The sequence below is a fragment of the Cavia porcellus genome, unplaced genomic scaffold (assembly GCF_034190915.1).
Source record: "Cavia porcellus strain 051 isolate PalLab524CR breed Dunkin Hartley unplaced genomic scaffold, mCavPor4.1 scaffold_4, whole genome shotgun sequence".
Lineage (NCBI taxonomy): Eukaryota > Metazoa > Chordata > Mammalia > Rodentia > Caviidae > Cavia > Cavia porcellus.
Window position 1 is genome coordinate 45,868,794 of NW_026947487.1, and position 15,287 is coordinate 45,884,080.

Genomic DNA, 15,287 nt, shown 5'->3' on the forward strand with positions numbered 1-15,287 from the left:
GACAGCTGTGGAAAGCTCAGGACAGCGAGTTCCCTCCCAGGCAGTGACACGGAACCAAGCCTGGCACACGGTAGGTGGCTGTTTGTTCCCCTCCTCGAGCCTACAGGGGGCATCTAGAAACAGGAAAGAGAAACAAGGACAGAGGGACCATGAGGAAGTGGCTGGAAGTTCTTTGGTCTTCCTGGCTGCAGCCATCACAGGCTGAGGATGGGACACCCTGGCCCTCAAAGGAGAGAGGAAAGCTGATCCAAAGAAGCTTGTCCAAGGGAACTCAGAAGCAATTGCAGGAAACTGACCAGAGGGTGAAAGAACGGGGAAAAGAGGCTTCTTGAAATTAGAGAAGGGGAAGAAAAGGCTCACATAACTTTAGAGATGGTCCGGAAGCACCAGCCTGTAGAAACGCCTTGCAGTCTGGGTGGCTGCGGAACTACAATGCATTGCATGGAAATGCTTTACATTTACACGTGACCAATTTATTCCTAAGGAAATGTTCTTTTTTAAATTACTGAAGACAGTTCTGGGTATTTAACCAATCAATGTACACTCTACGGACATAAAGAAAAACAAACTTTTATAAAGTATGGTAACTATTTTGAAGTAAAGGAGTATTAAGCATTCCCAATGAATTTTTGGCACAGAAATTAAGGAGAAAAAGATTTCATAGGAAAAAATGCCAAAAGGCTACCAAGGAGGGACTGCTTGGAGAATGGCTATAAACAAATGAGGCTTTATATTTCCTCTCCTGACATTTGCATAAAATATATATTCACGCAAACTCCCTTCCAAAGACTATTTTATTTTCTTCCAAATAACCTGAAACAGTCCTATCAGAGAGTTCTCCAGAAACTGCAACACCTTTGAACCCATAAAGCAGGTGATATCCTTTCTTCACAGGGAACAGTACACATAGGATCCCTAAAAAGAAACTGAGGCAGGGCAGGGAGGCACACTCCCAAATTTCTTCCACACTGAAGTCAGGCTTCAATGCGTGAAGGGGACCTTAGGAAGGCCTGAGTGGCTCGGTCCTCTCTGCCAGCAGAATTCAGGCCCCTTGACATATGCACCAGTGCTATGGAGAAAAAGAAAGGTAAATCCACAAACAACAGAACATTGTCTGGGCAGTATACAGGACAGAGAGAGGGGGAAGAGACAGACAAGAGAGACAGAGAGAGAAACAAGAGAGGCAGGGTGACAGCGAGAGACACAGAGAGAGAGAGAAAGAGAGAGACAGACAGAGAGACAGAACCCGAGGAGACCAGAAAACACAATGCTTATATGCAATAGGCAAAACGTTATCAGCTGGTGTTAATGTTGAGGAGAGGAACAGACACAAAACACAAATATTAACACACAGAGGCCTTGGTCACTAAAGCCTGGGTCTGTACGGCTGGCAGCGTTATGCCACTGTCCTCATCCTAGAGGGACCAGCACACAGTCTGGAGACACATACACAGCGCACGGCAGGCCCCCGTATTTGCCTCAGAAAATAATAAGCTCAGAATGTCCTGTTTCTTGTGCATCTTCAATGCTTAAATTTATGTATTTTAAAGAGCCAAAAAAAAAATATATATAGGTAAACAATGGTTAATACACTGTTACCTTTAAATTAGTTACCCAGAGTCTAACACAGGCATTTAATTGTCTGAACAATATAAAGCTGAAATGTAAAAACTGCAGAATGGGGTAACAGAAGGTGCAGATAAGAGGAAACTGAACTCCTTGTGCCAAAAGAATGAGAGCGAGCCATGCCACATACCTGTCCTGGGATACGACCCACAACTATTTCCTGAAAGCTGAGCTCAAGTGGCAGTCATGGACTGGAGGGGGAGAGAAGAGATTTTCTGAAGACTGTCTTCTCTCTTGTGGCTGGATCTGCCTTAGTTCCTCAAATGCGGCCTTTAAATTGGAAAATTTTCCCAGCGTCCCTTTAGCTGCACTGTGTGTGTGTGTGTGTGTGTGTGTGTGTGCGCGCACGCGCACATATATGTGTAAGCATATTAAGTTATCCCTGCTGGCACATGAAACCTTCGGTTTTTTATTTTGAGATAGGGTCTTGATAAGTCTTTAAAATTTTCCAGGCTGGACTTTAACTGACACTCTTCCTGCCTCAGCCTCCCCGTGTGCTGGGATTACAGGCCTATGTCACAATTGGCTCGAAAGCTTTATAAATCAATGTCTCAACACTTACAACCAGAATTTCAGAAAACAATTCTTTGGCTAATAATTCAAAAATTTAATTTTGCATTTAAGATCATGCTAAACTAGTCAAGAAGCAAAACTGTGACCCAAGCCTGTACCAGAGATCCCTTGTTTATGATCAAGTTCTGGGTCTGACAAACATTTAGTAGAGAATTCAGACTTAAAACAATTCCAACTTGGCACAGTTACTGATAAAGAGTTCATGACTAAACTTGCACAACACTGATCCCCACCCTATCAAGGCCTTAAATTCTATTTCCTGAAGTTAAAAAAAAAAAAGGAATATTCATAAAGATACTAGAAGGTTGCGATAACAATTCCACACTACTCTTGATATCAAAGAACAGATATTTTAATGAAATTGGATGCCACAAAGAGAAATTCTGCTCAACATTCTGAAACTTCCAATTGCTCACCAGGGCAACTGGTTAGATGTAGGTATTTAAGTCCTATTAAATACAAAAGCTTATTGTGAGAGAAGCAATAAATTTTACATGCAGTATTTCATACTGGCAGGGAGCTTCAACTCACAGAATGAACGATTAAAATCAAATCTTCTCTCTCAGCCACCACATTGCCTTCCCAGGGATTTTGGGGGGAAAGTTTCTGACACTCTTACCAAGGTCGAGTCACACCCTAACATGGTCGGCCCCAAATCGCTTCAGGAGCAGCTTGGTGGCACAGATGTGACCATGTGGAGCAGGGTGGATTCCGGTCAACAGCTGCTCCATCTCCTGGCCCAAGATTGAGGGGAAAGCGGGGGACACAGGGACAGAGAAGGAAGGACATCCTGAGTGTTCCTCATGTCAGCATCTGTGTGGTGTGGGCCTTGGAAGCCCAGGAGTTATGTCCTGCCCCACGTCCACCTGCTACCAACTCTAGGCAGGTCTTGATGTCGTCTCCCACACAAATGTGGAGCACTGCACAAGCCTGTCTGACACCACAGCTTTGTTACGACAGCAACAGGAAAGCGTTTTATCAACCATGATGCTGTCAGCGACCACAGACAACGGTCTCAGACCCTCTGTTGAAGAGCCATTCTTAAGCCTCACTGGAGACCACTCCTCAGCTTTTGTCTAAAATCATCCCAGCAGGGCAGCCTACATGGGTGTTTAAGTCTCCTGCTGGCAGAGGTGCATGCCTGTCATCCAGGACTTAGGGAGGCTGAGGAAGAAGGATCACATGTTCAAGCCTAACCTGTCTCAATATAAAAATAAAAAAGAGGCTAGGGATGTAGCCCAGTGCGGGTTCAATCCCCAGTACCACATGCACACACGCACACAGATGACTCTGACCTATCAAGCCCCGGTAGGGCATTTGTGGGCTATGCTTTCCACTCCTAGAGCATGTAGCAGGTATTGCAGAGTTCAGGATTGTGGAGGGCGGCATGAAGGAAGCCTGTTTTAGGAAACAAGGCAGCACACAATGCGCCCCCCCCGCCCCGTGTCTTACACACATGTAACACTACGGCGGGCAGTACTTACACACTCGGTGTGCACAGGGTGGACAGCAAACAGCAAAGCTGCCAAAAACGACGCTCTGGGGGCCAGGTGTGCCCTCCGGCCTTTACTGGTGAACTGCAGGCCGCCGAACAGTACAGAGAAGACGTCCACCATGAGGACAGAGACACCGCCGTGCAGGAGGATGTTGACTACGTGGAAGCCCGCGGGGTGGAAGCCTCCCGACAGGTAGTAGTTAAGCCTACAGTGAACACAGGCAATGGTGTGCATAGAGATGCGGGAAGCAGGTAAGCAGTGTTGTGCCTCTTTGGTAAAAATAGCACCGTGCTATTATTAATGCCATCAAGCTAAGAAGGCTGGAGAAACAGTGTGAACATAATTAACCACAGAGGGGAAATCGGAAGCGAGGGACGTGTCCCAGGGGTTGGGGAGAGGAAAATCGAAAGCTAGGCACATTTTTAAGTGCATAAAAGGAAGACTGCATCTTAAGGAGAAATAATATAGCATACACAACTACCTCAGGGACTGAGTTTTAAGGGAACCAAGTAACTGGCTTAACCACAGCAAATTCCTCCTAACGGCACGCCAGTCGGCCTTTGCCACTGAGACACCTGCTTGCCATCAGCAATTCTCATTTTTTTTGGTGGTTCCAATTCATCACTCCCTTGCCCCTCTGAGCTCTCTATACTGGATTTAAACGCACTCAAGAAATAGTGCACATGAAGACTTCTGTGACTCGATCTATTCAGTGCAGCAGCTCCCTGATTAATGGTAACAAGGAGGCTGTTGGTAAACTTCATTTTTATTTGGCATGCAAGTTATACTTGGAAGACTGATATTTTAAACTCATTTTTTTTGTCAAGAAAATAAATTGCATGCCCCATATTGCTTTGTTACATGTAAGCTTGTCAACTCATTCCCCCTTGGTGTTAACCAACTTGCAGAGGGTAGCATCTCTGAGAAAGGCAAGGAGCAGGGACCGCTGTGCTGACGCACAGCGCAGCGTCTGCGTGCAGGCTGCCTGAACTCCCCTGCACTGCGCCAGCCTTAGGCTGCTGCTGAAGTGAGCCTGGGGAGCAAGGCTGCCCTAGCTACTCGCTCCTTTTCCCTGCGGCCACCTTCCAAGAGCTGGAATCAGTGTGGACTTCTTCAGGTACATGAGTGGACCCTCTCCCTGGGAATCACCTCCTGGACCTCCCAGAGCCAAGAACCTGGTGACACATACAGGGCAAATGTCACAGGCAAGACTTGGGTGACCCTCCCAGCCAGCGCTCATACCTTACCTGAAAGTCAGGACAGTGAGTGGCCGGTAGGATTTGTGGCTGGTGTTGCTGCTCAGTCTACTGCCCCAGAAGTCATGATGCCATAGATCCCCCAGGGGCGTGTCAGCTTGGAGGTCCTGCGGGGACACATCAGGGGACATTCTGAACAGCCCAGTAGCAAAGCCTTCTCCAAGCCTCTCCTTAGAAGTCCCTCCTTAGAACTGCGCCCCCCACCCTTTCTCCTCACTGGCTCTGAGCCAGCTCCAGTGTCTTCCACTTGGAAGGCAGTCGGGTCTCCTAGAGGGGCTGCTGCCCCCTCTGGCATATTCTCTAAGACCAATGTTTCAAGGTACACCTCAGCTCACTCCAGCCAGCTTAAAATGCCACAGTAGTTTCCCTACGGCCCTGGGACAATACTGATGTCCCGGTGGGGCCACCACAGCCCAAGGTGCTCCAGCTTCCACCAACCTCTGCAGCCCCATGGGGCTATCCCCATGCTGCTGCCTTGGTCCTGTGAGCTCCCACCCCAGGGCTCCACAGGCAAGGACTCCTCTAGATTAGCACCCTTCTCTCTCCACCACACAGACCCCTGCACAAAGCCTGAGCTTCCTGAGTGATGCTGCCTCCTCCTGTGGGTCTCTGGGTGTCTCTCGTCAGTCCCCGCAATGCTTGGGGACACTACACTGAAACTCCACAGACCTGGGCCACATCCAATCTTACCAGGGCTAAGGGAAGGGACCTAACACATAGTGAGCAGACAGAACATTTAGCTAATGAAGGTTTCCTTCCCTTTTCCCTTCCTATCAATAAATAAAGCAATTCAGCAAAACGATATGAACTCAAACATACCTGGGGGTAAATACTTTTTTTTAAGTTTTCTATTTTTGATCATGAATTAAGCAGACTGTGAAATTAGAAGGGGGAAAAAACTTTTGACAGCAATAAGATTCACTAAGATGCCCATTCTGGTTTGACTATTGTCTCCTTTGGAAGTCCTGTAATGTTTACAATGCTTAAGTTTTATTGGTCTTGTTCTCTACTGTTTTGTTCAACTTTATAATATCTAATGAGATAGACAATTCTTTTTAAGGAAACAAGAGACATTGTTGATAACCATTGTTGATAACCTTGTACTCTGGTTTACATCATGTGCTATGTCTATCCTTGGTTTTGACTGACAGCGTTGTTTTACCATATTTGACTTTATTCTCTCCCCCCCCAAAAAGTAATAAGAACTAAGGAGTAATAAAACCCAAAATGTGTAAATTTTGTTGTAAAAAAGAGAGGGAAAAAAGTGCTCTAAAGGATACAACAGCAAGTGTGTTTAGGGGTGTTAAATAGCTGACCATATTGTTTTTGGTTGGATCATTGAACACAACTGTTTGCAGTCTTACTGTTTGAATGTCCACTTTGTTTGCTTTGATACTGTGATTTGAGCAACTATCTCTAAGATGATAATATGTAATCTATTAACTGGTGATTTCTTACTGGTTTTTTTTTTTGTAGTTTTGTATTACTTGTACCCTTACACTGCTTTGTTTTGTTTTGTTTTCCTTTTTCCTTTTAAATAAAATTTAAAAAAAGGGGGGGGGATTCCATGTAATTTTTAAATATAAAAATTACTGTTTTAAAAACGGTACCTATCTTACAGCTGAGGGGGTTTAATTTGGTTCTATACTAAATATACATTGAAATGCATCTTCACATTTAAAGTATGAAACTACATGGTGTGAAGGACAAACATGGCAATATGAAGTAAACTGCAATCTGATTATTAATTTTATCTTTAGAGGGGAATTAAGTAGGGATGCTTTGGCATGAGAAATCAGAATGTGGCTGCATGTGGTAGCACACGCCTGTCATACCAGCATTCTGGGAGGCTGGGGTAGGAGAATGGTGAGTTTAGACCTGGCCAGGGAAACTCAGTGACTCAGTGAGAGTCTGTCTCAAAACAGAAAATGAAAAAACAAAATAAAACAAAAGAAAAACACTGGGCACGTGGTTCAGTACAAAGGCCCTTGGTTCAATCCCCAGCACTGACAAATGAAAGAGAACACGCTCAGCATTGCTAGTGTAACCAGGACCCCTCTTCTCAGGAATGGGAAAAACTGATCTGCTGGGGCACAGAGGATTGCACTGCAGGGACATGGAAGCTCAAGGCTTGCCCATTACTAAAACACCAGGTCGGGGCTGGAGTGTGAGTACTCACCACAGTGCTGGACACCTTGTCAACACTGCTAGCCACCACCTGCCCCACCACCCCACAGGACCGGCTGTGCCTCTAGCAGGCAGGTGTGCCTGATTCCTGCACTGACACCTGCACCAGCTTCCTAATCAACAGCCTAGGACGCCTCTCGTGGAAAGGCCAACTGCCCTTAGGAGCATCGAATATCCACACTGCACATGTAGTGCAGTACTTGCTACTTAAATGTTTGCTGGCTCAACGGGGGAAGCCTGGAGACAAGGGGACAGATGCAGCTTGTCACTTGATACCCGCTGTCAGGGTGATGCTATCTTGCACTGGGATCAGCTTCAGGGGCTGTGAGAGCACCCATTGCTCCTTCCCAGCTGCTTAGACCTTTGGGAAATGCCTGGATTCCACCTGCTAACTCAGTGGGCTCTGGAACAGAACCAGGAGACTTCGTTCTTTTGCAGTGTCACAAAAGTGCTTATTCAGTTGCAATGGGGCAGGGTGGGGATCTCCCCTCCCTTTGAAGGGGAAATGAACACCTGCTCTAAATATTTGATTAGGCACAAACTACGCTGTGCAGCAGGGTGTGCAACAGCAAGAAAGGTCAATTTTTCCTCATACTGGTTTATGGAAATGACAGATTGTTTCTGAGATTCCTCCCAGTCCCATGGCCTCAGAGGAGATTACCGCCTCAAGGAGCAAAAAAGAGGCAACTCAACACTGCACAGCAACTTTTAGAAAAGTCTTTACCTGGGCCCACGAATAGCTGGTTTTCATTATGTAAGCACAGAGCCTGCCTTCTGGGAGGAAGGTGGGGCTGGCAATATGAACACAAAGGCACAGGGCCATGCTCTGCCAGACCATGACCAGCAAGCCACAAGACTCAGAGACAGCATGCAACACACTCACACACTGCCAAGCTCACACACTGTCCTCCTGCTAGTAGGAATCTTCCAACTTCGGCTTTGAATTCACATTATATATCCAAGTGGGAGAGTCAAGAAAGTCATATCAAAATGAGTCACAGAATTAAAAGAAGAAAATTACATCCTCATTATTAAAATAATTCTGGGGCTAGTAAACCCCAGAATTATTCAGTTGCAATGGGGCAGGGTGGGGATCTCCCCTCCCTTTGAATGGGAAATGATTATCTGCTCTAAATATTTGATTAGGCACAACCGATTTGCCCATTGTTGCTTTAGAGCTATGTAGTATTTAAAACACGGTTTAAAAAAGAACTCAAACAGAATCATCTATTCTAACTGCCTGGTGAACTTGAGGGAAACAAGGAAAGAACTTTAAAGCAGGCATCAGCAATGCTCTAGTTTATGCCACTAAAGCAGAAAACTTAATTGCAATATTATGTTTCAAACAAAACGCTTGCAAATCAATTGGCATAACTACATCTTACACAGACAGTTTCCCTCAACATTTTCACAACAAACATCACTTTGTCCCCCTTTGGAGGAACCTGCAGCTTCCTGTTTCTAAGAGCGCCGACAGCAGTGCTGCAGAGCTGCTACTGCTACCCTTCCTGGAGAGAAAGATGCGTGCATTCCTGTGAGTCCTTGACTCTCCATCAAGCGACACAAACTGTCTGCTGAGTAACAGATTGTCACAAAGGCCCGGCCTTGTGTCATTTCTGAGCTCTTTCTTGTCTGGCTTTCTCTTTCTCTGAGTTTTATTCTGATTTCCCTTTGGTTTGTCTGACTCTTTTTTCTTCCCTTTCCAAAAACCAATTTCTCCTTCCTGAACTGGTTAGCTAGTGAACAAGAGCAATTTCCTCGTACTGACAGCTGCAACTAGTGAGCAAGGCTGACTGAGATTTTGCAAGTTCAGCAAACCTGCATCTTCAAATGTGAAATGAGCAAGGACCACGGCTTCCCTGGGCAGCACGGTGCATGGTCCCGCAGCTGTCAGCAGGCAGGCTGCCCTCGAAGTCTCAGTCAAGGACAGACTGCTGAGGATATATCACTACACGATTGCATGACTTTCTTTTCTGGCCAGCTCTAGAAAATGTTCATAAACCTTGAAATGTGAGGTCTGTAGTGCCCTGCAATCTTAGAATGGCCTCTCTGATCCACGGAAGGACTGGGCTTCATGAGATTAAGGAGGGGTTGCAGAATCTTCCTTGCTGTTGGCGATCAGAGACATAGATTAAGGAAATGATAGCAAAGATATGGGAAATCTACACCACAGCTAGGGCAAATGCTTAACTCAAATTTAACCCAAACTGAGATAATTCCTGGGACAGAGGCAAGTGGGTAACGTAAGTTTCCCAAAGAGTTAAGGTAACAAACCTTATTGTTAACAATAGCTTCAGAATCGTCAAAGACAAAATCTCCATCGTAGCTCCGCGCAAAACATAGGAGGGAAACAAATCCCACTACTAACTTAGCCCCAATAGGGGTAAGGACACAAGATGGAATGATGTGATCCAAATCGGCATCCAGTTCGGCCATTCTGAAAACTCTGCGCTGCCGGTCTCTTGCTCCAGCATTATGCTGGCTAGAAGTCTACAAAGGAAAAAAGAAAAAAAAAGTCTGTATAAATATTCATTAGGGCATGGTTAGGAATGCTTCGGCCACAAACACATTTACGTTCAGCACAGCTGGAGTCCCTTACCGCAACTTTATAGGATGTGATCGTTAACAATGTTAACTCGTGGTTTTCAAACTTTGCTTACTAAGAAGTTACCTGGGACAGGTAGATTCCTGGGCCTGGCCATATCTGTGGAATCAGAAGCCCCTTGGTTTGCATGCTAGATGGGCTTACCCTTTAGGAACCAAGTCGGTGAGATCCTGACTGATCAGGATCTGTCCAACACCAGAAGATAAATCACTTTTATGAAACTCCGAGTCAGTTTGCAAAGCTTAAAAAGTTATCATCAACAAATTTAGGAAAATACTGATGGTTTGATGTGGATATGTGGTGTGGGTATGGGATGAGGGAGTGCAGTGTGTCACCCACAGTCCTGACTGGGGAAGAGCTCGCAGTCTGTATAGACTCAGACACACTGGCGGGATGAAAATGTCAGGGGAAATTGTGAGGCAGAATAGATATGTCTGAATCATTGACTGCTGTCTGGGAGTTCACACACAGACAGACACAGGAACTGACCGCTTTGGATGATAAATTATCCAAAAAGGGCTGAGCTCTGTCCCAGAGAAGAGTGGTAGTAATTCTGTCTGAGCCTGACTTTCATTGCTGGCAAAAAGAGTTACTAAAAATACACTTATTTTCGATTTTCCTTTCAAACAGGCAAATTGTGCCTTCGCCTTACATTAGTAGCCAAGGGTCCCTGTCCTCTGCTGGGGCACTGCACAATCTAAGAACTTTCTAGCAATGACAGCCTCCCAACAGCTTCCAGCTTTGGAACTGGCACACTATCAAACTCTCACACTCTATGCCCTGTTCTCACTCCCATGACTAGGAAAAGCTTAAGGTTTGCTGGGACCATGTCTGTGTCAGACTGACTTTTTCCAATTGTGTAATTTTGGGCAAGTGACTTCAACCCTCTGGGCCTGATTTCTCAACTGTAAATCAGGGATGAGAGTGCCTACTTTATGAGGTTGTATTTTATTGACTGCTCAACAAGGTGACCTATCACTATACTTTCTTTTATGAGCTTGAACATTGGTTTCTCTGGAAACTTGCTTTAGTATTGGCTTATTGGCCTGGGGCTCTCATCTCTCCCATCTCTCCTACTATGGGACTGGTCCCCAGTCACAGGGAGGTGGAAGAGAATCCCTGCTTCCTATCTGGGCAGGCAGCTTGGGGTCTTTGTTTCTAGATCTTCAAGGGAATCTTCTAGATTATGGAATCAGTTAGAAGTCAGCCAAATAGAAATCCGAGGCCATGTCTGTCTAGGTGATGGTTGATCAGCCAGATCAACAGGCAGCAGGACACACCACTCAATGGCAATGCTGACCCATTCTGGGGGCAGAAGGAGGTCCAGCTTTACAACACAGAGATGAAAGATGCTTTTCCCTTGAGCCCCATTAGCTGAGGTAAGGCAGGCTCTCAGGAAGTGCCAAGGGAATAGTCTGGTCACTCTCTGCCGACTTCTTTTCTTTTCCAACAAAAGGATAAACCATCGCTCAAATCTAGACAGTTACAAACACAATTCAGGTCATCGCACAGGCCCCAATCACTATGTTTACATTTCAGCTAAAAAAAAAAAAAAACTAACTCCTGCTACAAGGGCTGGAGATATGGCTACTTAAAAAAAAATCAAAAGACTGAACAGGTAAGAAGACACCATGACTTAACACAAAGGGATTAAAAGTGTTCTTGGATTTATAAACTTAATGCATGGAAATAATAAATTGCTTTTACTGATTTTAAGTCTACAGTAGAGTTGTGAGGTGATAATCATACAATTGGTTTCGATGCTGTTTTAGCCCCAAATATTTGAGTATTACTTCACAAATACTTTTTGTTATGGGGATTCAAATGGCCTCAGAAGACAACTAAGGAAATACTAGCTCTTAAACTAGCTACCAGGTCTCACTTTCATCTCAGGTTATTTGTAACAGACTCATTTTGGTACTCTAGTGAGAGCCCAGGTTTATGCAGGACTGTGGCTCCAACACCTGCCCTGGTGGTCCTGTCCCAACCCCCGGGGAACTCAAATGGGCCAGCTGGGCCAATCTCAGAATCGCCTCTCCTGCAGCAGGGAGTGTCTGTCTTGCTCCACCCTCTTTGCATCTCTTCACGCCCTCCTTAGTCTCTAAACTCTCTACTTCACTGCCACCATAAACATACACATATCCCTTTCATTTAAAGATGGTCACGTGTATAATGGAATGGTTCAGAAAATGTCTTTCATTAACAAATGAAAAACAAAACAGCTAAACTGTTAGAAATCCATGCAAAGTTCTGACTCCTGGCCAGAGGCTGAGAGCAAAAATCCTACAGCAAGGTACACCCGCACTTTGAGTCTCTGGTCTTCCAAAGGATCAATTTCCTCATCAGCAAAATAGGCACCACTACTTTCTTTAGAAGTCATGGTAAGGATCAAACATAGTGTAAGCAGTTACCCTTCCACTATTGCTCTGACTTTGAAGAAATCAGTTCCTGGTGTCTTCTTGTCTATCTTTTTGGGAACATCTATGCTGCTACCAACTGTTATCCTACAGACGGGTTTACTGGTCAGGGCCAGCAGCAGCCCCTCGGGTGACCATGTGCAACTGAGAAAGGGGCATCCTTCTTTCAGGCAGATCCATGGCTCACAGGTTTCTCTGGCAAGGCTTATGTCCTACATAAAGTGCACAGCCAGTGTTCCTGACCTTAACTCTTCTTTCTTCAACAGGAAATGACCCTTGTCCCACAATCACTCTTGGTGTTCACGTAAAAGTGACACCCATGGGAAAGCTGGGTATCCCTCACCTCTTCCTACCTGCTTTATACCCATGCCATGAGAAACGAAGGGCCACTTCCTACTCTCATCTTGATGAGTGCTGGGCTGCTCTGTGCTATTATCCTCCAGGTGATGTCCAGCCTGGGTGCTCTCACTCCTTGGCCCCAGCTACCTAGACAGTTCTTATGGAGGACCACGTGGCAGCTTCACTGTGGCCTCAGGCCATACTGTGCTTCATTCAGCTGTAGCTGGGACAAAGCTGGTGCTCTGAGAGTCATCTGACTCCTGTGTCCCAATTAACTGATCCCTAAACTGTAGGTCAACTCAGACCATATCAGAGGTCGCTTCAGCTCCAATTCCTCAGTCTTCTAACATCCTCCTCTATTTTTAGGGAGTTAATACAAACTAATCATTCATCAATTAAAAGATAGGGAGAGATCCCAAGCAAAGACACCTTCCCAAATCACTCAGCTGTGAACCACAAGAACCCAGTGTCAGCTGACAAAGTAGCCTGGATTGCAGCACACAGAAGGGCGAGCCAGAATGTAAATGGTTCATGCTGGAAAATTAGCAGCAGCCACCTTCTTTAGAATGCTCTTCCACAGGCCAGAAAGGCCTACTGGCCTCTCTACCCCATCAGGAACAATCCATCCACATGGCCAGTTGCTCTCTACCAGTCTGAGACATGATGGTGCCTCTGAAAATCAGATTAAGAAACAGAGGGCTTCTGATCCGGCATCCCGGAGCCTGGCAGTAGCCTGGAAAAGGGAGCTGGCGCTCCTACTCCACGCATCTTTCCTCCCATGTTGCGCTGGACCAAACGCTACTAAAGTTATACACCCTGGTGTGGTCGCCTTTGGACTTCTAATTCAGTGATGCGCAAGAATGTCTGTGTGATTCCACATGCACAGGTCCTATAATGCAAAGTTTCCAGCCTGCTACCTTGAAACCATTTTCTCCTCAAACTCGGCCAGTCCAGCCTGCTTCTGCCCCACCTCCCCCTGGGTCACATAAGGCAGACAAGGGCCTGGCAGAAGATCCCATCCATACTCAATATAAACTGCTTCCCAAGGCATCCTCCCCACCCATCTGCTCCCAGGAAGCAGTGAAGTGGGGATGACTCACAGTGGCTAGATCGTGGCTCTAATTCCTCCCTTCTTTTGTATGTGGTTAATAAAAGAAAGAAAACACACAAACAGCCCACAGTCACAACATCAAGATCAGGCACCCCTCGCGGTTCGCGGGACGTGAGGCGGGGAGGGGCGGGTGCACCACCTGCTCGGCTTCCCCAACTCCCAGCCCACACCAGGAAGTGGCACCAAGCAGGCTGCGGGCGCCCAGGCTTGGTGGCCCGCAGTCGGGGTTGGAGGAGCTGGCGTCGCCTGCACTGCGGGGAGCCGCCTCGCACCCCGGGGCAGGCGGCCACGCGGTGTCTAACATCGCCCAGGTCGCGCCGGGGTGGGGGCGGCCAGGCGCGGGGCCCCGCGGCCAGGCGGCTACTCCCTTGCGTGCGCGCCGGGCCGAGGGCCAGCCCGGCGGCCAGGGTGGCGGGGTCACCCCTCTGCACTACGCCCTTTGTCCCAGGGCTGCTTCCAGGGGGCACAAGGTACCCAAGGCCCACATGCCTGGCCGCAGCCCGAGGTCCCAAAGCCAACTCCTTGCGCTGCGCCTCTGTCCCTGGCTCGGGCCACCCCGCGGGGTTCGCGGCTGAGCTGCGGCGGGGACCCCGCGCCTACTCCGCGACCAACTCTGCTCACCCCGCCGCGCGACTGGCCCCGCAGGGCCGCCCCGCGCGTTACCTGTAAGCAGCCCAAGCCGCGGCCGCATTTCCCTCCCGCGCGCAGAACTCCGGCGGCTTCAACGGTCGCCCGCCCGCAGCCCGCAGCCTGCAGGGGACGGGCCGCCCACGCACCGCCCCCCGCCGCGCCCCCTGCGCCCCGCGCCGCGCCGCGCCGCGCCGCCCCGCGGCTCCCCACGCGCCCGGGCCTCCCGCTCGCACCCCGCCCTGGCCCTCCCCTTCGCTACCATTGGATATCTACCCCGTCACTCACGTACCGCAGCCTGGCCCCCTTCAGCTCATTGGTTACTGGGCAGGCGACGTCACGCTGGGGGACGCTAGTCGGCGGCAAAGGAGGCGCAGGGCTACACGGACTCCGCTGAGCAGGAGGAAGGAGATCGCCGGGCGCAGGGCAGGGGCGGGGTCGGCGGGGAGGACAAGGACGGCCCAGCGCAACCCTGGAGTCGGGATGCGGGAGTTGCCTGTTGTCCCCTGGTGCGGGTGCGCTGGGAGTCTGTTTCTGGTTTGTTTCGCACGCTCCGCGGAGAGGCTACCGCGCCCTTGCGGAACAGCCCAACTCCAGACTTCTGCTGCTCCGGAGTTGTTGGAGATGTGCGAGTCTCCACTTTCTGCTTTCGCAACGCTAAGGAAACGCCGTTTTCCCTTCGCAGGGCCGGTTCCTCCACGAACCCGACTGCCGCGCCTTACCCTGCCGGAGCAGCCCCACATGCGCCCTGCCACATGGTCCTCCTCGTCTCCTCCTCAGCGAAGTGCCACGGCGGCCCAAACCCTGTTCTCAGTGGACGTCTGCCGCCAGCTTCGAGAAAAAAGGCGCACGCCTGTAATCCTGGCATTCGGAGGCTGAGGCAGGAGGATGGCAGCAAAAAACTCAGGGTCAAACCTACAAATCACCAATCAGCACCGAGCTGATCTTTATCCAGCGCCCCAGAAGCGCACAGAATCAGTTTCCGCCCTGAAGTACGCATTCTTAGCATTTAATGGCTTTCCTGACCTCTCCTTTATGTGCCTTTAAAAC

At 48.2% G+C, this 15,287-nt stretch overlaps 1 protein-coding gene across 7 annotated transcripts in view; it reads right to left on the reverse strand.

The window, feature by feature from the left end:
- Tmtc4 (transmembrane O-mannosyltransferase targeting cadherins 4) overlaps positions 1-14,416 on the reverse strand; it is a 56,707-nt gene extending 42,291 nt beyond the window's left edge. For 5 of the 7 annotated variants that reach the window (XM_063246991.1, XM_063246990.1, XM_063246993.1 and 2 more), the window contains exons 1-4: positions 14,274-14,392; positions 9,413-9,628; positions 4,943-5,058; positions 3,684-3,900 (exon numbers count right to left, since the gene is read on the reverse strand). In XM_063246991.1, coding sequence (XP_063103061.1) covers positions 3,684-3,900; positions 4,943-5,058; positions 9,413-9,574 — 495 coding nt within the window. In that variant the 5' untranslated portion in view covers positions 9,575-9,628; positions 14,274-14,392. Of the gene's footprint in view, positions 1-3,683; positions 3,901-4,942; positions 5,059-9,412; positions 9,629-14,273 lie in introns of all 7 variants that reach the window. The other 2 variants (XM_063246995.1, XM_063246994.1) reach the window with 1 other exon arrangement.
- Between the last annotated feature and the right edge of the window lie 871 nt (positions 14,417-15,287).